Here is a 25,002-nt window from a genome sequence, read left to right as displayed (position 1 = left end):
AGCTTTTGTGCAGCATTTTTTTTTTTTTTACATTGGTATGCTGACGCATTTCCGCTTGGGAGAAGTTTATGTATGTGGCCTAAACAATAAAATGCATTTACACTTGGCCAAGTTGCGTCTTGTCAGTGTTGCAACCCCGCATTTCCTGAGGTGGTTTGTGTGATCAGTTTGGTATGAACATCTAAGACCACAGTGACATCTTGTGAAATGAGTACTATATTTTTAAGACTGTGGGCCCTATTTTACCACTATGCGATATGTCATACACGCAAAATCAGTGGGCATGGCCATGAAGTTATTTTTGTGCAAGCATGCACTAAGTCCCGGCGCAAGTGGGTTTGGTGAAATTGCGCGTGCAAAGTGCTAACGGGCTGTGTCAAGTGCAGTTTTATTCTAAGGTTCTTCTCCGGTTATTGCACAGTCTGTGACCTATCAAATAGTCCATTTCCTGTCAAGCACCAGCGATGTAAACAATGATAGCACATTCATAAGTTGTTAGTCCTTTTGAGCAGTATGCAATGAATTAGGAAAATAGAAATATGGACTTAACTTCTTTTGTGCATTAACTGTGTCCTTGTGGAATGTCAGGCATATTTCTATGACAGTTACACACTCCATGTATACGCGTGGAAAATGTGGTTGTCTTCAGGATTTAGATGAAGACTCAATTATATTATAAAGAATGTAAGTATTATATATCATACTGATCAAACTGACAAACAAATCATGGCTGGTATTAACAGTGATTGTATCGGCCTTGAGGTTAGGCTGTGGATCGAGGGATTTTTGCACGCACTTCACTTCTACCAGTCGATTTTGCTTTAAAATTTTTATTCATTTATAAAACACACACACACACACACACACACACACACACAAAAACAAAACAACCCAAAAAAATTTCTAAATTCAAATTACACAAAGTATTATCAAAATAATGAAGTGGTCAAAAAAAAATCTTAAATATCCACCTCCTCAAATCCAAACATTTTACCCTCTCCAACTTCTTCCACCGGCCCTTTTTGCAGTGACTTAAAAATTACTCTACAACAAATTAGATCATACATACAATTGTAAATATAAGCAATAATAATAATTCAAAAATAATCCATGACCTCTGGAAAGATTAACACAAATCTAATAAATTTTAGTTTCATAAAACTGCTACAACAGTGATCGTCATGGACATAATTTGATGTTCCTATATTTTCAGACACTGACATGAAATTTAATACCACCTGCAGGTGGAATCTCCAAACTGCAAATGCAAGAACCGAGTTTAGACTTGGTGTTTAAAAAAACAGAAGTTGTTCTGAAACGTCTTAGCACAATGACCTATTTCTCAAAAAATTGAAAATTGCGGCACTTCATTACCATAAAATACACCCAAAGTTTGCGCACAAACACCCACAGATAGTGCAAACACTCCCACCCCTAGAATAGCCACTCTCACAAAAATTATATAAGATGTTGCGCAACGGTTGTTGTGCATTGTGCTGTGCCTAGTGCGGACATGAACCCACTGTTTCAAGTTAAAAACAGTTCGGCTATTTTATTCCATTCTGTTGTGTTTTGCCCAGGATTTTTTTGAAATGCGAGAATGCGTCCTGTGTGAACAGCTCCTAAAACTCCCTGAGAAACTCAAATGCCCACAAGGAAGCACCACAAAATCTTTTAAAATGAGCCACAACCTCCATTAAACTTTCACACTTTCGACAGTTCTATGACAGCTCTTAGGCAAAATTAATAGATGCCGCTGTAGTTGCATCCTGCGTTACATGCAGTCTTGAAAGTGCTGAATCACTTTGATGCAACAACATTTTTTATCTTGCAAGCCAACACCCAACACCCAATGCCTTCCACAGCTAACTCCCTCTCTCATTCTAAGCCTGCACGACGAATGGTAACATGGCATTTAAAAAGAGATGTGTATGCCAGGGGACCTGCATGTGGGATAAGCATGAGCTAGTGTGGTAGCAGGAAATTGAGGTTATACATGAATGATATTTCGTTATCTCTTCACCTGCAACCCAATGAGCTTGGGGAGGCTTCTGCACTGCAGGCTTTAGCTCATCTTTACGTTGCTTAAAACATTTTGTGATTATAATCATTTAAAGAACACAACCCCCAATGGATTCAATTACACAATTCAAGGCAACAATTTGCTAATCCTCTCATACATATTAATTACAGTGCAGGGGACTAATCATAGGGTTTTAACTGTGCAGCTAAGCTATTGGTGGTGCAAGAGTGGAGAGATGTCAACCATTCTTACATTAATTTTCGGAACCTTTGGGACTCACATGATTGAGTAACTCTCCTGGGCAACTCTCTCTTGTTTTTTTTGTTTTTTTTTGGAGGGTTCTGGTGTTTCACAGGATATGGTAAACCAGAGCAGTGCAACCCAAAAAGTAAAAAATAAAATAGTCACTTTTAGACCATGTATATTAGCTCTGAAGCAATTTATATGCTAGTGCACTTCCAAAAGTTACCAAAATGTACTTTTAGCAGATATATGCAGTCTCTGACTTCCTGGAAAATGCATAAAAAATATTGATGACTCATCTTGCACTACACAGCTTTTTGTCCAATCAAATGCTCTCCAGAATGATTAAGTCCCTCCCCCTAAAACCATCTGCAATCGATTAGGAAGTACGTTCGAGGCTGTGACATATCTAAAGCCTATTCAGTATTGGCTATTTAAATGTCGTATAAGGTAACACATCAACACAAAAAATCTCAAGCGATTTCTATTTGTATCTCAGCATAAAATCCTTCATCAGCTAGTACAAATCACTCAAATCAGCACTTTAAAAATTCAGGATATCTACACTTAGCAGATGCACATATGGTCTTTGGAGAGTCTAAGCAAGGAAAACAGTTTTCATATTCTTCCTTTCTGTCTAAAGCCACTCTGCTCTAGTGAACCGCATCACTTAAGTTTAATGCAGACAGTCCTTGAGGTTTAAATGATTTTAATATTCATAAACAACTCCTGGGTGTCTCGAATACTGAATCATTTATGGACAATGTGAATGGGCATCTTAAGACATTAAAAAAAAGAATGTACCAAAGAATATTATTAGCTGGGTTTCTCTAAACTTAAGTAGGGCTGTCAATAGAAGATATTACTAAGTACAATTTATTATATAAACTCAGCAAAAAAAAAAAAAAAGAAACGTCCTCTCACTTTCAACTGCTTTTATTTTCAGCAAATTAACATGTGTAAATATTTGTATGAACATAAAAAGATTCAACAACTAAGACATAAACTGAACAAGTTTCACAGACATGTGACTAACAGAAATGGAATAATGTGTCCCTGAACAAAGGGGGGGTCAAAATCAAAAGTAACAGTCAGTATCTGGTGTGGCCACCAGCTGCATTAAGTACTGCAGTGCATCATCTCCTCATGGACTGCACCAGATTTGCCAGTTCTTGTTGTGAGATGTTACCCCACTCTTCCACCAAGGCACTTGCAAGTTCCCGGACATTTCTGGGGGGGAATGGCCCTAGTCCTCACCCTCCGATCCAACAGGTCCCAGATGTGCTCAATGGGATTGAGATCTGGGACCCTGGGCATCTTTCTTTTGGTGTTTTTCAGAGTAAGTAGAAAGGCCTCTTTAGTGTCCTAAGTTTTTATAACTGTGACCTTAATTGCCTGCCGTCTGTAAGCTATTAGTGTCTTAACGACCGTTCCACAGGTGCATGTTCATTAGTTGTTTATGGTTCATTGAACAAGCATGGAAAACATTGTTTAAACCCTTTATAATAAAGATCTGTAAAGTTATTTGGATTTTTACAAAATTATCTTTAAAATACAGTGTCCTGAAAAAGGGATGTTTCTTTTTTTTAGTTTATATATAAAAAAAGAACAGAATGAGTAAGGAGCCATTCACACAGGATTCGGGTTCAAAAACTCTAAATAGAGCACTACTGAATGACACAGAACATAGGGGTCTGGAGACACGTTTTTCCAAGTTGAACTACTTTCAACTCAACACTGCGTCTTAAAATTACAGTGGTCATGGCATGAGACACTGAAAAACAGCAAGATGTGATGCAATGGTCAAAGCCACATGACACATGTTCATACAGACCAACAATTAAAATTAATGCAGACAAAATACACAAATGGGTTCTTTGTGAACAGCCACTAAGTCTACCTTGGACATATTACAGACTGGATTGCTGTGGAATGTCGGCCAGTGACAGACTTATGTTCAGTGATACAGAAATAAAACAACAAATAAATTGCCTTCTAAAGCCACTTTTTGTAAAGTCTAGTCAATGCTTTACTCATCTGCCACAATAATGTAATGTCTTTAAAAAAAATATTGCAAATATTGCGATTATTTTGCTAAATCAGCGTATCATGTCTTAAATTCAAAAAAAAAAAAAAAAAAAAAAAAAATAATAAAAAATTAATCTTCAAAAATGCTGTAAGGCTGTAAGGGGTAGACTTACAGTCTGTACAATTGTATGCAGTGCATAAAGGCCCAAGATCACATCTAATTTTCACAACTTGTGTTTTCTAGGGTTTTTTTGTCTGCTGATATTTTTTTTGGAAAGATGCATTTTAATGTTTTATCAGCTGAACAATCACCACCAATTTAAACATTACAACCCACTGAACAAGCTGTACATCTATCCCTCACAGAACTGTTTTCATTCCTGTCAAAAATTAAATATGTTGCAACTCTGAATGAGGTCCATAGTAACTAACTGTGATTGCATAAGGAACAGCCAATGAAACATATCCAACAAGTTAGGTAACTTCCCACTCTTCATATTTCACCCACGGCCCAATACAATGTTCAGTTGCATCCGCTTGGCTTGTTCTATGGTATGTCTGATGTATGTAAAGCACTTTGCGACAGCGCCCTATAATCCCACTTTTGGCAGAAACTCATTTTCTAAGGAAGCATTATGCAACGTGCCACCATCGCTGATACGCACACCCGTAAAACCATCACACTGAACTCGGCAGGAGCATCACAGTCTGCGCCTAATCTGTCTTCAGATGGATGGTTTAATACAGCAGTCCAAAGAGCCCTGTGCCTACGGCATAAAGCATCAGAACGTGGGCACGAGGGCCCCAAAGCCGTCATACTAAACGCTAACCACTTCTGAAGATGGGCTTGATGTGATTAGAGCTCTGTACTGAGAGATTATACAGGGAATTTATTTCAACACCCTCTGAGAGACATTTTTTTTATTCTCTTTAGCACAGAAATGAGAGCTGTTTCAAAAAGGATCTAAAACTAACACAATAGGGGAGCAGGTCTTCTCTAAAGACTACTGAAACATTACTCTGGGGTACAAGTTGTTCATCTTGTCACATTACTAGTGAACCAGTCATAGACCCGTTAATTATAACATTAATGTGGAAATATTTAGAAGAACATTGTTTCATACTTTGTTAATGTTATTACTATTAGAATGATTTTTAATGCATAATATGTGTAATCGAATACTGCGCTTTAATTACATCACTGTGTGTGTTAATATGCCAAGTACAGAAACGTACAAGTAAATGATTTAACAACACCATTCTAAATCTGATTAAAAATCGCTGAAGCATCACAGGGCTGGACGAATTGGTAAGGCACACTAGCATAAAACTCCAACAGTTTCAAATGGCTTCCAACTAGAAAGTAAATGGTGGCAATTCCCACTGAAAGTAAACGGTAGCAGTTCCAACTGAAAGTAAACGCCGGCCATTTTGGGGAGTTGTAATGACTAATATATGGTTGTGTCCAGAAGGCAAATGTTGTTCTGCAAAGTCTCGGGAGAGTCAACATTCATACACTGTGTTTATTTAGGGTACTGCAGTCAGCTCTTTGGAAGTAGTAACTGCAAATCCTGTGGGAGTGTCACAGAATGAGGGTTACCATTAGCCACAACCCTAATTTACAACAATAAAGGGATACTATAGTTCACCCAAATTTACTCACCCTCATGTCTTTCCAAACCTGTATTACTTTCCTTCTTATGCAGAACACAAAATGAAACGTTTTAATAAATCTCAGTCAATCTTTTCAATACAATGGCAGTGGATAGTGCCTCACTTTAAAGCTTATTGGACCCAAAACTATCATAATAATAGTCCATGTGGCTTGTAGTCTTCTTAAGGCATACAATAGGTTTTGGTGAGAAACAACTTGAAAGTTATTTTTCCAGTGAAAATGTTGTTGTCAGTCACACATTCATGACTGCATGAGATAAGCTCATTTACACGTTCATGCGAGAAATTGCATTGTTTTAGCACTAAACAAAGCAAGCAATGACAGAATTTTATTTTAGGGGTTAACTGTTCCTTTAAAGGAACAGTTGAGACAAGTGAGACATCATATTTCATACCTGGAATACTCTGTCTCCTAACGGCCAGCGCGCCATCTGGTGGCCTGGAGGGATTGGAGTGTTTAGTGTAGGGCCCCTCATCTGCAAAACACAAGCAAACCAAATTACATTTGAAAACATGTCTTTGTCACATGCAAGCAACATGTACACAAATTCAAAGAGACTAAAGACAAGTAAGCCTTCTTCACAGGAGTTTATAGCCGTCATGTACGGCTACAAACTCTAAAATAGACGTAGCCTTCAATGCTACAAAAATAAATCAGAGTGGAAGCTGTCAGCTCTTCACACACACACACACAAACATAAAGGCATACACGCTTTTAACACATCATGCTCCCCTGCTGATTATACTTGTTACACAGAGAACAGCGGCCTTCCATCTGTGAAATGCAGTGAGTGCATTAGGGTTCTCACTGAATGCGAGCAGCTCCAGCTAGGGCCATCCTATTGTGTGCTCAGGTTTAGAGTTGTGGAATACAGTGAACAGACAGCAGGGCTCCAATCATAATGGGACCCTTAAAGAACAGCAGGAAAGTCTTTAAGGTCTTCAAGGAGAAACTACAGTTCTGTGCAAAAGTTTAAGGCAATTGTATAAAAAAATTTCATAGTGAAGATGTTTTTAATAATAAATGGCATGAATAATTTGTAAAATAAATAATAAATAAAATCAATATTTGCTGTGACCACCCAATCCTTTAAAACAGCAGTTATTTTCCTAGGTACGCTTGTACATAGTTTTCCAAGATTGTTGGAAAATAGGTTGTTCCAAGCATGTTGGAGCACATGCCACAATTTAGGCTGTCTTAATTGCTTCTGTCTCTTCAAGTAATCCCAGACTGACTTAATGATGTTGAGATCTGGGCTCTGTGAGGGCCATACCATCTGTTGCAGAATTCTTTGTTCTACTTTTATTTGCATATTCTATTCTATTCTATTCTATCCTCACTCCTGGTGATGTTGCATTAAAATATTTTATTCTATTCTCACTCCTCTTCATGTTGCATTAAAGACAATCCATTCTATTCTATTCTCACCCCTGGTCATGTTGCATTAAAGATGCTATACTGTATTGTAATTTAACCCCTGGTCATGTTGCATGGAAGATATTCTATTCTATTCTATTCTAATTTCAGCCCTGGTCTTGTTGCAATAAAGATACTATATTCTATTCTAATTCCACCCCTGGTCATTTTGCATCAAATATATTCTATTGTATTCTCACTCCTGGTCATGTTGCATTAAATATATTCCATTCTATTCTATTCTATTCTAAGCCCTGGTCATGTTGCATTAAATATACTATTGTAACACAGCAGGCGAGGATGAAGGATCTAAGTGCAGCTTTTAATGGAAACAAAAGATGAACAAAGTAACTCAGAATAAAAATGAAAACATAACCCAGGGAACCCAGTACAGAACATGACAATACATGTGAAGACTGACAAAGGAAACAGGGAAAACAAGGGCTTAAATACACAGGGGCAAACAAGGGAACGAGGAACACCTGTAGAAACAATCAGGGGAAAACCAATCATAAAATGAAACTACACAGGACTAAAAACTAACAGGAAACAGGAACATGGGAACTAAACAAGAATTACAACAAAAGTCAATGCAAACACAGGGAAAATGTGACAGAGCCCCCCTTTTGAGGAGCGGATTCCAGACGCTCCAAAAAAACAAATTGTCCATGGGGTGTGGGGGAAAACAGGTAGTTCAGGGGGGCACAAGGGGCAAGGGGAGCAGAGGAACAAGACAAAGTTAGGGAAGCTTGAGACCAAAGCGGAGCTGGAGGGATGGAGAGCCAGGGCGATGCTGCAGGGTCGGAGGACCAAGCTGGAACCAGAGGTTCAGAGTGCTGAGGTGGAGCTGGGGGCTCTGAAGACCGAGGCAGAGCCGGTGGGAGTGAGGACCAAGGAGACCAGAGCAGATCAGGCGAATGGCCAGGAGACCAAGGAGACCAGAGCAGATCAGGCAGGTGGCCAGGAGACCAAGGAGACCAGAGCAGATCAGGCAGACGGCCAGGAGACCAGAGCAGATCAGGTGGATGGCCAGGAGACCAAGGAGACCAGAGCAGATCAGACGGGCGTCCAGGAGACCAAGGAGACCAGAGCAGATCAGGCGGGCGGCCAGGGGACCAGAGCAGATCAGGCGGACGACCAGGAGACCAGAGCAGATCAGGCAGACCGCTAGGAGACCAAGGAGACCAGAGCAGATCAGATGGATGGCCAGGAGACCAAGGAGACCAGAGCAGATCAGGTGGGCGGCCAGGAGACCAGAGCTGATCAGGCAGACGGCCAGGAGACCAAGGAGTTGACCTCAAGGTGGGGACTGGGTCAGGAGTCCTGGGAGGTGGCCGCAGGGCCGAGACAGGGTCAGGAGGCCTGGGAGGTGGCCGCAGGACAGGGACTGGGTCAGGTGGCGGAGCTGCTGTAGGAGGAGTCTCTGGGGGAGCGGCGCGGAGCTGCTGAAGGAATAGACTCTGGGGGAGCGGGTGGAGCCGCTGGGGAAAAAGTCTCTGGGGGAACAGGCAGAGCCGCTGGGGAAATAGTCTCTGGGGGAGCGGGCAGAGCCTTGAAAGATTCTGGGGGCAGAGCCAGGAGAGGCTCGAGGGGCAAAGCCATGGAAGGCAAAGCCGTGGCAGGATCGAGGGGCGAAGCCGTGGAAGGCAGAGCCGTGGGAGGCTCGAGACAGAGAGTCCTGAATGAATGGGAAATGACCTCTGTGGTCGTGGGCATGGGAAGAGACTCGGGAATTACCTCTGTGGTCGTGTACCTGGGAAGAGACTCGGAAACGACCTCCGTGGTCGTGTACCTGGGAAGAGACTTGGGAACAACCTCTGTAGTCGTGGGCATGGGAGGAGACTCGGGAACGACCTCTGTGGACGTGGACATGGGCTGAGACTTGGGAACAACCTCTGTAGTCGTGGGCATGGGAAGAGAATCAGGAATGACCTCCGTGGTCGTGAACACGGGCAGAGACTTGGAAACGACCTCCGTGGCCATGTTCATGGGAAGGGACTTGGGAACGGAAACTTTTCTTCACTTCCTCCTCCTCTGGATGGCCGAAGTTGGAAACGCTGGCTCTGGGATGGGCGAGGCTGGCAATACTGGCTCTGGGATGGGCGAGGCTGGCAACGGTGACTCTGGGACGGACGAGGCTGGCAACGCTGGCTCTGGGACGGACGAGGCTAGCAACTCGTTGGCCGTGGCAGGCGTGAGCGTTGGCTCGTTGACCGTGGCAGGTGTGGGCGCTGGCTCGTTGGCCGTGGCAGGCGTGGGCGTTGGCTCGTTGGCCGTAGCAGGCGTGGGCGCCTGCTCGTTGACCGTGGCAGGCGTGGGCGTTGGCTCGTTGGCCGTAGCAGGCGTGGGCGCCTGCTCGTTGACCGTGGCAGGCGTGGGCGCTGGCTCATTGACCGTGGCAGGCGTGGGCATCTGAACCAATGGCAGAAAAAAAACTCTGAATCAGAATGAATCAGGTATTAAAAATACCCTCTCATTAATAAGTCATTTCCCAGCAAGAGCTGCTCATGGAAATGAGGAGAGGTCAAAATCAAGAGGAACCCTTCTGAAGACCACAGATGATGACAAATAGGTCTCCTCCATTTTAAATCAGTCAGTTAAAAGGCTGACAGGAATTCCTAGGGCATTTCTGGGTTAAATCAAATGCAGCAAACTATTAAATGTATGAATGTGCTCTTTCCTGAAGCCAATGTACTATGAGAAATTAAGGCATAGATAGTGTGTTTTTTGGTAAAGAGAGAGACTGGGGCTAAAATTATGGTGAAATTATGGAACCCCATTCCGCTAAACATACATGACATCCTCTATGACTTATATATGAATGCTGAAGTTTGCATGAAGATATCTGAATGTTAATTGAGAGATCATCCGTCCATACATCTGGCAAAGCTTTTACTTTGTTAAACTAGACTACAAGTTAATTTTACATTGACATTTTAATTAGCAGTTCACTTTGAAATGAATTTGCATTTTACTCCGAGGTGCAATTTAAATTGGAGAATAAATTGAGAACAAATCCACCTACCCATCATCCTCTATTGGGCAGAATGTCCTTACATAAAAAAAGCAACTATTGGCTGGCACTATGTCTGAGTGGAAAAACGACTGCATGCATTTCCCCAGAGAGCAGACCAGACAGTCTGATTTCAAATTAAGTTCACAACATCTATGAATTAGCTGGTCTAGATATGCCACCATCTGAGCCAACAGTCTCCTCTCAGACTGTGTATTAGGGTTGTCACGTGACCAACATTTCAGTTGTCGAAACCAACCAATAATATTGTAAGATTCTTGATATGAATTTCAATACCACAGCAAAAACGAATATGCTATTGAACAATTTTAAATTAAAAATTTAAACATTAATATAAATATTAACAGATTCAATTAAAACAGCCTTCAAGTATTTCATAATTAAGTCAACATAGCTTCAAGTAATTATTCACCAATTATTCAGTCAATAATAAAAACCAAACACATAAATTAAGAGCAGTGAGTAGTCTTTTCTTGTAAATATTGTTGTTTAATTAATATTAGCAACGTGACAGACAGGCAAGTCTATTAGGCTGCATTTCATACATAATTTAAAACCACTTAAGACATAAATTATACACTGATGAGCCAAAACATTATGACCACTCGCAGTTAAAGCGAATAACGTTGATCATCTCCTAACAAGGCCACGTCAAAGTCTGGGTAGATTAGATGGCAAGCGAACAATCAGTTTTTGTAGACAACATCATGAATGCAGGAGAAATGGGCAGGAGTAAAGACCTGACAAGGGCCAAATTGTTATGGCCAGATGATTGGGTCAGAGCATCTCTGAAACGGCAAGGCTTGTAGGGTGCACCTGGTCAGCAGTGGTGAGTACCTACTGACAGTGGTCCGAGGACAGGGTGTTGGGCACCCAAGGCTCATCGATGCGCAAGGGTAACGAAGGCAATCCCATCTGGTCCGAACTGACAGAAGATCTACTGTGGCACAAGTCACAGAAAATGTTTAATGATGGTTACGGAAGGAATGTGTCAACACACCCTGCTTCGTATGGTGCTGCGTAGCTGCAGACAGGTCAGAGTGCCCATGATGACCCCAGACCACCGTCGAAAGTGCCTACAATGCAAGCGTTGGAAATGGACCTTAGAGCAGTGGAAGAAGGTTGCCTGGTCTGATGAGTCCCGTTTTATTTTACATCAGGTGGACGGCCATGTACATATGCGCTGTTTACCTGGGGAAATGATGGCACCAGGATGCACTGACGATAAGCCGGTGGAGGGAGTGTGATGCTCTGGACAATGTTCTGCTGGAAAACCCTGCATTCATGTGGACATTAATTTGAAACATGCCCCTACCTAAACATCATTGCAGACTAGGTACATCCCTTCATGGCAATGGTATTCCATAATGGCAGTAACCTCTTTCAGCAGGATAATGCACCCTGCCACACTGCACACATCCAAATTCCCCAGATCACAATCCGATTGTGCTGGACCAACAAGTCCGATCCATGGTGGCTCTACCTCGCAATTTACAGGACTTCAGCTGCTGCTAATGTCTTGGTGCCAGATACCACAGGAAACCTTCAGTGGTCTTGCAGAGTGTTGTACACTGTTTTGGCGGCATGTGGAGGACCAACAGAATATTAGGCAGGTGTTTTAGCTCATCGGTGTATATATATATATATATATATATATATATATATATATATATTGTATATACTGTACATACTATGTTTGTGGATGTGATGATTTCCAGTAGTAGGTCAGATCCACCACAGAAAGCCTTTTAGGAAAAGCAGGTGATGACCAGAACAACATAGGGGTCGCTAAATGGATTGTTGGCACATCCAGTAATGAGATTTCCCAGAATTTGAGACCAGTTTCAAGCAAAAAGTACTTTGTTTTGAGAAAATTAAAAAGGGATGAAAGTGTGGGAGCAGATTTCTGTTTTCATGCCGAAAACTTCCATTGACAATATGCAAAAAGCTCCAACATATAAAAGTTTCAAAGCATTTCATGGGCACAGAAGTGTAAAACAGCATGTGGGTGTTTTTCGATAAAGTAGCCCAAGGCTTCATTGCTCCATCAGAGCTCATTACAGTGAATAAGGATAGAAGAGATGCTTCACTTATTCATCAGAAAATAATGACACTTTATCAATCGAGCTTCTTTCATGAATTTTAGGAATTTCACCCTTTTGTGTCTTGATAATTCGTCTCTGGTGGAAATGATTGAGATTGAATCATGACACGATTCAACCACAGTGTCAGCGAAATGTGTGAGCCGTTCAAATGCTCTTGGATGTCAATTTTTTTTGCCTCTTTTCCTGAATCTGGGTTACAGATATAGAAAGAGAGAGACAAAGAGAAAGAGAGGGCTTCATCCAGTGGTTCTTTTTTCTGCAAACTATGGGTCTACAAAGTGGCTCGTTTTCTGTCTAGGTTACACCATCTTACAAAGACAGACAGCTCTCCAAATTAAGCTTCCATTGTTAATATGTACAGATCACAAATGCATACATAGAGAAATAAATGAAAGAGAATCACAGGATATAAGCACATGTGCAGTGGGTATTAAACTCACCCTGCACTGTTTTTGCATTGATGAAATAGACTTACACTGAAGGAGGTACCCCAGGCATTTCTAGGGACCAGAATATAATTGATGGGTAGGCTGTTCTGACTTGGGCTTATTCAACCGCCAATCAAACACTCATAACACCCTTAGCAACACCCTAGCAACCAGCCAGACTATACTAGCAACTGCAGAGCAACCCCTAAACACTCTATATCACCAACTTTAGTACTGGCAAGCAAAAATGTAGTGTCACTACAGACAGGTGAATATTTTTATCAAAAAGCTCACCAAGCCCATCAGCCAATCAGGTGGTTCAACCAAGTCTCTTGTATCATTCAAGCATAATTACGCAGGTGACATTTTGTTAGGCCAGACATGTACATGCATGACTGAATATTTATTTTCATTCCTGGTTCTTATCAAAAACATACAAAGAATACCATTAGGTAGAGTAAAAAAAACTCCCAATTTCACAATTAACATGCAATTTTACACTACAATTTCATCACAATTCCCATAGATTTAGCAGTTTTGAGAAAACAAAGCTGCACAGCGGGATAACAATTAGCTACATTAGGCAAAGCCTATTTTTTAGCATTCAATCTCTCATTCTGGCAGTGTGACCATCATGGTCGGTACTCACCAACATCACTGCGGAAAGCTCTGTTGATACCACACAGGAATGCCATGGCCAGCTATGGCGTGAAAGCACTTTATAACACCCAGTAATTGTCTGAAGGCCACTCGACCCCCCATCACTAGCACTGCCAGAGATGTGCTGAAACTTTAGAAGCTCTCAAGTGCCAGTTTTTTTTTCAAAGTTCAGTCCTTTACTCACACACTCCCAAACTTGGAAATGGAGATGTTGTTCGGCACCAGTGTGAGGGCACCAGTAGATTCTAAGGCAGTGGCCGTTCTGAAAGTGATGATGGCCCGGCAATGTTTTCCACTTCAGTTCAGAGAAAAACCACAGGGTGCTAGTGCACTCTCGTATACATGACTAAAGTAAAAAATGACAGAACATTCCAGTATTTAGGAAAACCATTAGAACCATTCCACTAGTGACACTCATGTCCTGTTCATACACTGCGATTTTAATGCTGGAGGTCGCCAGGTCGCTGCTCTGTTGGTCACTTGAAGACGTTCCTGCCACTAATGTTATTGGTGGGCTGATCAACTGACCCTAGTTTTCGAAAATCTAATCACAAAGACTGTGACGGCAATGCAGTTCTATTTTGACAGGGAATCAGGATTATTGCTTCTAAAAAAAGTACAATCTACAGTGGAAACAATCTGTATATAAATGATCACAGTGCAAAATACATCATGATGAACGATTATCAATCGATGAATCAAACTAACTTTGCTGACAATTCCTCAAATTATTTTCAACGCACCATTTTTTATTATATCAGTTTATTTTGGCAGAAAAAAATAATATAGAACAGTGAAATAGCTTACAGTAACATGAACTTCTCTGTCTTGTCGACATTCGACTACAGAATCCCATTGGAGACGGATCATGTGTGCTCCCATGTCTTCAACCAATAGGAGGGTAGCTGTTGCATTGCGCCACTGACCATTTGCATAAAGTAAAACTTTTCTCAACTTTGTCGTATCGTTGCACATGCCCACAGTTCATCACAGTTGTTGTCACTTATAATTCCAGAAATCGCCAACTCACTGAAAATTACTAAAATCCCTGGCTGGGTTGTTCCAGCTCAATGTTTGTCTGAAAGCTGTTTTAAAGAGACATCTTGGCTGGTTGAAGACTCATCCTCTGTGTGTGAATGTAGAGGCAGGTGGCTAGATGAATAAATTAATACAAACCTGGTTTTCAAGATGCTAAACATTAGCCTGAATGTGGAAAATGGAACTCCGGTCATAAAGCAGAAGGGAAAAGGAAGAAAGAGAGAGAGAGAGAGCATGCATTTGTGTGTCTGTGGATGTGTGCGAGAGAGACAGATACAGAGTAGGATAGAGAGAGAGAGAGAGAGAGAGAGAAAAGACAAGAACAGAGATGCAAGAACAGCGGCCGTCATTCTGTCAGGTCCCAGCATGATCGCTCATGCATACTAGCACTTTCATTTGGGGAACTGGAAGACATGAAAGCAAGGTACAAAAACACATCCTAAAAGCTTCCTAAAAGATTAGCAGACTCTGGACTTTTGTAAGCTCAACAGACCTTTTTCTCTCAGCAACCAATGTGAGCTGGACTAAATAATTTGCAACACAGATGGTGACAAGTGTATGAAAGTACCAACTCCTGGTGTTTCATATGAGCTGGAACACACATCGGAACTTTAGCTTCTGGTAGAATTAATGGAGATTGTCCAGTTTTCACCACTGAATCGTTTAATAGGATTGTTAACCCAAAAATGCTAATTCTGTCGATTTCCATTCTTCCGTGGAACACTTAAGGAGATGTTAGGCAGAATGTTCAGTCTCGGTCACCATTCACTTTCAGACATTTACGCATCTTTTTTCCCATACAATGAAAGTGAATGGTGACTAAGGCTAACATTCTGCATAGCATCATCTTTATTTGTGTATGAATGTAAGGCACAAGGTCAATCTATTTGGCCTTCTCTATGTGGCATTACAATCATAACATGACACTGTTATTATTCTACATGAAATCACAGCGAGAACAAAACAAACCCGTATAATAAGAATCACTGTATTTTAGTGCGAAACTACATCATACAAAAAGGAAGCAACAATCCAAGCATTCTCCTGGGCACGGTGGAGGAGTGCCTGTTCATATTCACAGCTGAGTGAAGAGATGGGACATCCTGGGATTATAAGGCCATACATTTTAAAATGGGTGGCCTGAGAATTCAGTTAATTTCCCTCTCAACCCCAGGTGGTTCATATGAGGTGAAACTAGGGTTGGACTTAACACAGAGTGAAAAGAGAGAACTAACTTGACTTCAAATGTTAACAATAAATCCCAGTTAAATGCCATGATCTTGTTAGTAAGTGTCTGTATGGAAAGCTATGGGAAGCTGCTCTTGACAGAACTTACCATAGAATGTAACACTAGAATAATTACCTGAATGAAAGTAAGTGTTAGTAAACGACCTCCACAGGCAGGCTGCAGTACTGTGCATTAACACTAAATCATTGAGACAGTAATTCAAGCTAATGTGCTCTTTCACCTATCAAAGGACACACTAAATGGACTGGACTTAAAACAAAACGAGAAACAAGAGGGCAGCAAAATACAAGGTGCTTTATCTATATAATAGTGGTGCTTGTTGAGCTATTACTATTATTATTGCTCAGCCTTATGGTTAGGTATTTGAACAAACCCCTAAGTATAAAACTCTGGTCTACACACATGAATGAAACAGTAATGCTTCCTTCACATGCTATCAGAATTATCATAAATACAAGTTTCCCACTCAGAATTTGCAAATGATCGACCCCTCAAGTCGTAATTACGACTGGGAAACTCTGAGATAATTTTGATACCCAAGTTTCTGAGTTGAGTGGAGTCCTAATCCTTCAATATGGCGGAGGAAAGTATGGTTTCTGTAGTTAATGATATACTGTTTCTGTAGTTAATGAAATACAGCTAACTGTTAGCGCTTACCATTTCAATCATATTTATTTATGTTTATCAGCAACCATTTGATGCATGTTGTATATTTTTAAACAATAGAAAAAGCTTACGGAGTTATATGTATTATGGTGTCAAAATAAACGTTCCTCAAGAAATATGTATGAATGAACCTGGCGTCGTCCATGTTTCCTGTTCTTTCCGATAACAAAGCACTTGAACGCGATGTACTCGTAATTACCACTTCAGAAGTGGGAAGTAGGATAATTCCGATAGCACATGGCAGCATAAATCATTACACTTGAGGAGAGTGCTATTAGATTTCTAAGCATTCAAGTTCTGGCATCAAAAGTCTCAGACTTACACTGAAAGAGGGATCAAAGCCTAACACAGTATGGATAGAAAAGGTCTTATGGACTAGAAAGGATAACACTTTGGCCTATAATCAACTGCCAAGCAACCACCCATAACATCCAAGCTACCATATAGCAGCATGCTGAAACCACTCAGAACACCTTAGCAACCACATAGCAATGCCTCGACAACCATCCACAACACCCTAGTTTTGCATGGGCAAGCACCCCTCACATTTTATTTTTTTTTTTTCAGAAAATGTTAAACTCTACTTAGACTGTTAAGTCTGATTAAAACAACCTTGATCTAATGTCACACAAACTGAGATTTTGTAATTTGTGGTTACACATCGTTTGAAACTGTACAAACTTCACTGCAGCACTTGATCATATGGGCAGGGTTGGGGAGTAATGGAACACATGTAACGGGATTACGTAACTGTATTCCACTACAGTTACAATTTAAATAATTGGTAATTAGAATACAGTTACATTCAAAAGGTATTTTGATTACTGAAGAGATTACTTTGCATTTTATTGTCATTTGTTTCATTTAATATTTAGTCCTTTCAGATGGAAAACATTTATCCATATAAATGATGCGATCCAAAGTGCATTTGAACAGCGGTGAAACACTTTCTTATGATGTGTTTCATTCATACGAGCAGACAGAGAAGTAGAAATAGAAATAAACTGTGGCAGCGGGGGCGTGGTCAAGCGTCCGTCCAGAGAGAGAGAAATCGGTAAGGGCGCTTGCACCTGGGCTAGATTATGTTTAACACCTGTCTCTATTTCCAGTGAGCATGGGGAGAGCGGCATATAAGCAGCCAAGCTACCAGCAGAGAGAGAGAGAAAGAGAGCCTGGCACAAGGAAGTCCATGGTGTCTGTAAAGCTGACGAGTTTATGAGTGTTCGTATCTGTGAAGCTAATGAGTTTGTGAAACTGTAAGCGTTGAAGTTGGCAATTAAAGTCTTACCTGTGCCAGGAGAAGCCCGTTTCCCTGTGTCCTCCTTTCCCTTTTGAACTGTGTTACACAACCCTTGTGTAAATTGTCAGCTTTACGCTAAGCTAAAATGCTATTTCTAGCCATTTTACATGCACGTTACCAGGCACGATCATATTTTTTATCAAGAAAATTCACGTTGGATCATTATTTCTTTTTTTCTAGTAAGACCTTTGATATTAGGGCACAAATCGTATTCTTGATAATCATTTTTGTATTGTTTTCCTGTAAAAATATCTAAAAATCCTTAAAACATGATCAGTTTGATTTATCTTGTTTTAGAAACAACACTGCATAAGATATTTAGGTTTTTCAGAGAATGTATTTTTAACGTGTATTTTGTCTTACTGTACTGGCAGAGTTTTTATAGTCAAAACAAGTGAAAAAATCTACCAGTGCTGAAGAAGTAATCCAAAGTATTTAGAATATGTTACTAACCCTGAGTAATCTAACTCTGTAATCTGTAGTGGAATACATTTCAAAAGTAACCCTCCCAACCCTGCATATGGGTGCATATAATATTCTGAACTGTGCAGACATCAGGGCAGACCACTAGCATCAGGGCCATAACTCATCTTCTGGTCAGCACCTGCTGCTGTTGCTGCACAGTGGGAACTTCTGGAAAGGAAGTTTATGTAATCCTTCACCTCTGGGCTCTGTGCTGGAGCCACACCTGGTGGCTCAATGGACATTCAAACACTCCGATTTTTCAGCCTGACCCAGGCTCCAACAGCGGGCTCATTATTGTCCATACTGCAACCTAAAGCAGTAGATGATTTCATAGTGTGTTCAGCTGGTTGGTCAACTGGATTGGTGGGCAGGCAAATTAAAGATTATACGGAATATATGAAGATAAAAACAGCTGCCCTGTGGCAAGTTTGCTCTTTGCAGTTCTCCAGTCTTGATTTTCCAGCCTTTAGAAGAAGAGCAATCGACCAGAACATGCTGATGCAGCGACGAAGCTTTGAATTGGCAACAAAGAACAACAGCTTCTAATTTGTAAGAACAAAATCCATGAGTCATTTGGTAAACTGACAGGAAAGTAAATGACAGAAACCCTGGAATGCCACTTCTACCTACTGTAAAACGTTTAAGAAGGGTTACTAGCTGGTCCAAACCAGTTATTGGCTGACCAGTTCCATGCGCCAAAAACCAGTTTAATGACCTTAAGTTGACCAGTTGGTAGCTAGTTTGTTGCTAGTAAAAGATGGTGTACCAGCTTGTACCAGCTAATGGCCAGTTAAAAATCAGAAACTATGTTCCAAAAACCAGTTTATTGATCACCTTGAGCTGATATGACAAGGTGGTTAATGGGTTGTTTCTGGTCCAAGATGGTTTACCACTTTGGTCCAGCTAATAACCAGTTTGGACCAGGTAGAAACCAGCTTAGACCAGCTAGAAACAAGCTACCATGTTCCAAAAACCAGCTCCCATTATTTTCTCACCCTCATGCCATCCCAGAAGTGTATTTCTTTCTACAGCAGAACGCAAACAAAGAATATTTCAGCTCTGTAGGTCCATACAATGCAAGTGAATGGTGACCAGACATTTGTAGCTCCAAAAATCATAGCATAAAAGTATCCAGAGGTTAAATCCATATCTTCAGAAGCGATATGATACTTTCAGATGTGAAAGTGAAACTAAACAAGCACCACATGTGGCTTTCAGATGTAAAAGTTAAAGTGGAGATTTATAGTTAAAAAAAATAAAAAATACTTTTGAGAAATTTTGATCTGTTTCTCACCCACACCTTTCATATTGCTTCTGAAGATATAGATTTACCCACAGGAGCCATATGGATTACTTTTATGTGTCTTTTACATGATTTTTGGAGCTACAAAGGTTTGGCTACCATTCACTTGCATTGTATGGACCTACAGAGCTGAAATATTTTTCTAAAATCTTTTGTTTGTGTTCTGCAGAAGAAAGTAAATCATACACATATGGTATGGCATGAGGGTGAGTAAATGATGAGGGAATTTAAATTTTTGGGTGAACTATTCCTTTATGCTGGATTTTCCATCAGGGCTGATTGGAAGAAAAAAAAAGGTTTGCTTATTCAACGAAGGTTTTCATTCATAAAGATACCCAACAGTGTCGTGAACTATTTCAAGCAGACTACCCTTTGGCTGCATCCCTCCTGTAGTTAAGTGGCTAACTCCTCAGATTGATTTTACTTTCATTTCAGCCCACAGTGTTTGCTGCCCTTCTATGAAGCTTATCTGACGAGCAGGTGAGAGGAGCACCAGCTCTCACTGAAGGCCACTACTGAGAGTAATTGGCTGAGTAAAGTGTTTGAGGCCAATCCATTTAAAAGCTAAAACTCAAACTGCAGGATGTCTTTGAAATTCATGAGAATGCTTCCAAATGAATTTAATGAATGTAACTCTCTTTGACCTCCATAAAGGAAAGGCGTTGCTGAGCATTTTTAAAGATGAATACCACTCCCAGCCTTGGTAATATTTCTTGACAGTGTGACATTACAGTACCATTATAGTGTGTTTAAAAATCTGCTTAAGAACAAAATGGCAACAGTTTCTCAATGGGCAAAACCTGGTTAAATCCAGATAAAATCATCTTACATAATTATTGAAGATAGTCTCGTTTTCACCATTGATTTGCCCTTTTCTTTAAACAATGCTATTGTATGAATTTAGAAAACTTGGGAAATAGTTGTATGGACTACTTTTGTTTCTATGGCACTTTTTTGTCCTTTTTGGAGCATGACACCCTGGTCACTATACTACTCTATATGCTTTCATTGTATAAAACAGAGCATCTTGGGTATTCTGCAAAAAATCTCCTTGTGTTTCACAGAAGACAAAGTAAGTCATATGGGTTTGGAACAAAAATAAGGGTGATTAAATGATGATATAATTTTCATTTTTGGGTGAGTATTCCTTTGAAACTTGCTGTTGGCTGCACTTTGCAAATATTATGAACACACTGATTCCAAGAGTTTCTTTGAAGGTCTTTGAAGTTCTCTGTAAACTAAAATGTGTGTGATACATGTTTTGTGCAAGATCACTGGGTGCCACAAGTGCATTATCTTAGAGCAGCATGTTATAACATTGCTTTATAACTTCAATGCCCCATGTGCATAGAGAAATAAAAATAAATCAAAGGGAAGATGGTGGAAGGAGTGTGCTAGAAGATACTTTCTCAGTGGGTAAGAAGAACAAACTGTTTGTTCTCTATCACTCCCCCAACTCTGAAGGAATACTAACCAGCAGAGAAGATTAAGAATGACGGAAAACAACCAACCTCTCTACCTCTTCTATTCCCCTAGCTCCCCAACCAAACTGAACACGAGCCCCATTACCGCCTGCTGCTTCACAATGTTGCTTTATCCCCCACAGGGCCAAGCCTCCATCAGAACTGTGTCTCCTATGCAAAGCCCACACAGTCACTAGAAATTAAAGTATTAGTGGACAAAGCTATAGGGAAAACAATGTATTTATTTTTTGGATGGAATGTTTGGGAACTTTTCAGGTGCATTAAGCTCAAATACAGTGGGTGACCACTCTACACTATATGGCCAAAGGTATGTGGACACCTAAACCATGCATATATGCTTGTTGAGCATTTAAACAATTGGCCTTAAAATGGAATTGGTTCTTCTTAACAGTTTCCTATCTTCTAGGAAGGCTTTCCATTAGATGTAGTAACAAAGCTGCTTGGATTTGCTCCCATTCAGACACAAGAGCATCAGTAAGGTCACTCACTGATGTTGGGTGAAGCGGTCTGGCTCACAGTCAGCTTTCCAATTCAACCGCAAGGTGTCTAGTGGGGTTCAGGTCTAGCTTTGTGTAGGCCAGTTAAGTGTTTCCACATGAGACTCAGAAAACCATTTCTTTATGGACCTCGCTTTGTGCACAAGGGCATTGTTATACTGGAACAGGGAAAGTACGCTATAGAATGTCATTCAGATTGTATAATGCAGCATTAAGAATAGTTTTAATAAGAAATAAGAGACCTTGCAGACCTGATTTGAATTAGAAGGGATGTCCATAAACATTTGGCAGTGTAGTGTTAGTGTTCAAGGAAGTCAGAAAAATTGTTTTGGAGAGCGCTACCATTCATGTGCTTATACCTACAAGTCCACTTAAGATGTAATGTTTGATGTGTTTGCCAGTGTTTATTTGAAATTTCTTGCCAAAAGAGTGTTTGTTCTATTGACACCTAATCGACTGGAGCCAGGCGAGAGACGGCTGTTTGGGTTTGCTTTGAGCTTGGCTGCATTCAGTTTCCATGACACACTGTACCAGTTCCAGTTTTGCTATTCCAACATATGCATGCAGCTTAGCCAATCAGACAACACAGAATTCCTCCAAGGCAGTCGCCTTACACAACCGGTCGGGTTAGAATCAATGCTGATGCCACAAATTTTGCAAAGCCAAGAAGAGCTTTAAATGCAAGAGCATTAAAGCTCCAGGGCAGCACAAGAATTTGGTCAAATTAGCTATCGCTGGTTGCTTTCATATGCTGTCCAGCTGACACAAGCAGAAGCAAAGCAAGCCTTGCATGTAATGAGGCTAATGAAGGCTTCTGTTCAGAATCAGGGCTGCTTGTTTTGGTGTGTGTGTGTATGTGTGCGCAAGTTTATGGACCTACATTGGGCTGCCAGTAGCTGAATAGCAACTCATTAAATTGGGTGTGAAAAATTCTACAGGATGAGCCTAGTCCAGACTGACAAACACAATGGGCCTCATTCACTAATAATTGTGTGTCTTGAATGTGTGCAGACAAGGTTCTCGCACACAATTTCTGTCGGATTTGCAACAGGTGCATACACACATTTACAAAAGGTGTGTATGCACATTTTTTTCTAACCTTTGCTCTAATATTGAAGAATCCGAATAATTCTAAATGAGGAAGCGTGTGCCTGCATTAGCAATTAGCATAATACACGCCCAAGACTTCTCCTTATAAACTCTTTCTGCATAACCTCACTTGTACAGCCAATTGCCACTTTCTGCAAATGCATCCTTATTCTCTCGCCTGAGAAATCCGAGTATGCCATTCTCAAAACCATCTGAAACACAATAAAGCCCTTTTAAATAGGCATAGACCACACATGATTGATTTTTATGCAGATCCTATTCCAGATTGAGCTACTGTATAACGCATATAATTTTGGTTACTCTGAAATAAGTAACATTTAGATCCGTTAGTAGTTTCCAGTAATAAAGGCGTGCTATCTATCTGTCTGTCTGTCTGTCTGTCTGTCTGTCTGTCTGTCTATCTATGGTGTACATATGGTTTGAGTTGGCTACTAAATTTTGTATAACATTTAAAAAAAATTATTGATGAACCATTATTATTTCTGTATGAAAACGTTCACACACAAGTTTTATGCACAAATGTGCACAGTTAGTGATTGCAACTCAATTATAACAGAACAGCATGCCACAAAGGTCCCTCCAAACCTGCACCGGGCTTCAAGACCAGCTGGATTGCCTGGAAGGGGTGTGACTATCCCTGAGACAGACGAGCCATGCCAAAATCAGACGTAGGGGTGGAAATGACTTAATTGTGCCCAACAGAGGACATTCTCTTAGACGAGTCATTCAGTTGAGAAAGGACTGCCATTTATGGGCATTTTTACCATATTATTAACCTGTCTGAGAAGCACACTTGTGTTTGCCATTGAGGCGATATTTAAACCCTGCCAGAGCCGAGGCTGAGAGGTGCTTATCTGCTTTCCATCCGCAAGAGCACAAAAACTTACACTTAACCTTTAGTGACATTCATACTCGTGTGGAGAAATTATAGAGAGGGTACAAGGCATGGCGACACAGTGTAGTCCATTCAAAATGACAGACTTTCTCTGGGCACAAAGGTTATTCTACTGAAACAGACAGGGCTGATTGAAAACACAATGGAGGCTCACGTTGGTTTGATCGCCTCACATATCAGCAGAGCAATCTATAAAACTGGCATTGGGCCGTGTGAGGAAGGTAACATTATGTTGGTGATATTGTTGACAATAATTATTTAATTTAATCTTCGATAGTCTTTTCTTTTCACATAAGTGAATCGGGGATGGTTCTTGCTACGACAAGCATTACTATTACTATCGCTGTATGCTACTGCTTTTATAAGTGATTAGTCTTCCAATTTTGACCTGATGGGCCAAAACTACTATATATTATTCAAATACTGTAGGAGAGACCATTCCATGTCTAGGGATCTGAATATCATAGAGATTTGGGGTGGCATCTTGGGCCAGTAACCACCAAGAACACTATAACAACTAGGGGTGGAAATTTTTTGGCTCCTCACGATTCTGGGAGTCACGATCCGATTTCAAAATGTTTCCTGATAAATCTCCATGTTTTCCTTTTGAGAACTGATTCAGAATTGTTGGAGAAAGATTTGCAATTCATCTGTGAATCTATTTTTTCTCCGACCCCTACTAGCAACCACATAGTATCGCAATATATAGAGCTTAATAAACCGCATAACAATGCCTTGGCATCCACTCATAACAGCTTGGCATTGTGGGGGTGAGTTTTGCACAGGAAAGCACCATTTACATTTTCTATAAAAAAATAAAATAAAAATCTTTTAATTAGTCCTTTAGTTTCCTTTGACAGCTGTTCATTTTAGTGGTTGTAAAGGCTGAAGGTTGGCGTTCCAGGACCCTGAACTTCAAACTTAATGAGCTCTGTTCTACTATCTTCCACTTTATATCTGTAGTAACCATAATTTAAATATAGGACACTCATTGGGAGCTGTCAAACCATAATGTCTCTAGGTTTTACAATTTCAGGTCTCCGCTCATAATGCTCCGCAGGGCCGAAGCAGCACCTCCACCACCTCCTCATCCACTACCTCCACTTCCTAATGATAAATCCAGCTGTCAGGCTGTAAAGGGATTGATGGAGCCTGTTCAAAGGGAAAGCTGTGGAGGATCAGGACAGATGTGTGCCAGCAGAATGAATAAGAGCCAGATGCACTGGAAACTGCATCTCTCATCTCCAAAAACTGACAGCTTTCTTTTTAAACTCAAGCCTGTCAAAACAGCTTGATGCCCTGTGGACTTCTCCTGAAATCATGATGGTTCCTCTGGTGAGTGAATAGAACAGAAAAGGTGTGATTCTCGCATTGTTTGCGTGG

At 40.7% G+C, this 25,002-nt stretch overlaps 1 protein-coding gene across 7 annotated transcripts in view; it reads right to left on the bottom strand.

The window, feature by feature from the left end:
- Positions 1-25,002, bottom strand: part of LOC127434957 (glutamate receptor-interacting protein 1-like) — a 388,121-nt gene that overhangs the window by 111,562 nt on the left and 251,557 nt on the right. For all 7 annotated transcript variants that reach the window (XM_051688013.1, XM_051688014.1, XM_051688009.1 and 4 more), the window contains one exon: positions 6,364-6,444. In XM_051688013.1, the coding sequence (XP_051543973.1) occupies positions 6,364-6,444 (81 nt within the window). The remainder of the gene's footprint in view (positions 1-6,363; positions 6,445-25,002) is intronic.

Source organism: Myxocyprinus asiaticus, chromosome 45 (genome assembly GCF_019703515.2).
Source record: "Myxocyprinus asiaticus isolate MX2 ecotype Aquarium Trade chromosome 45, UBuf_Myxa_2, whole genome shotgun sequence".
NCBI classification, from domain to species: Eukaryota; Metazoa; Chordata; class Actinopteri; order Cypriniformes; family Catostomidae; genus Myxocyprinus; species Myxocyprinus asiaticus.
Note: the sequence above shows the minus strand (reverse complement) of the source record. Positions and strands in the feature narration are given on the sequence as shown.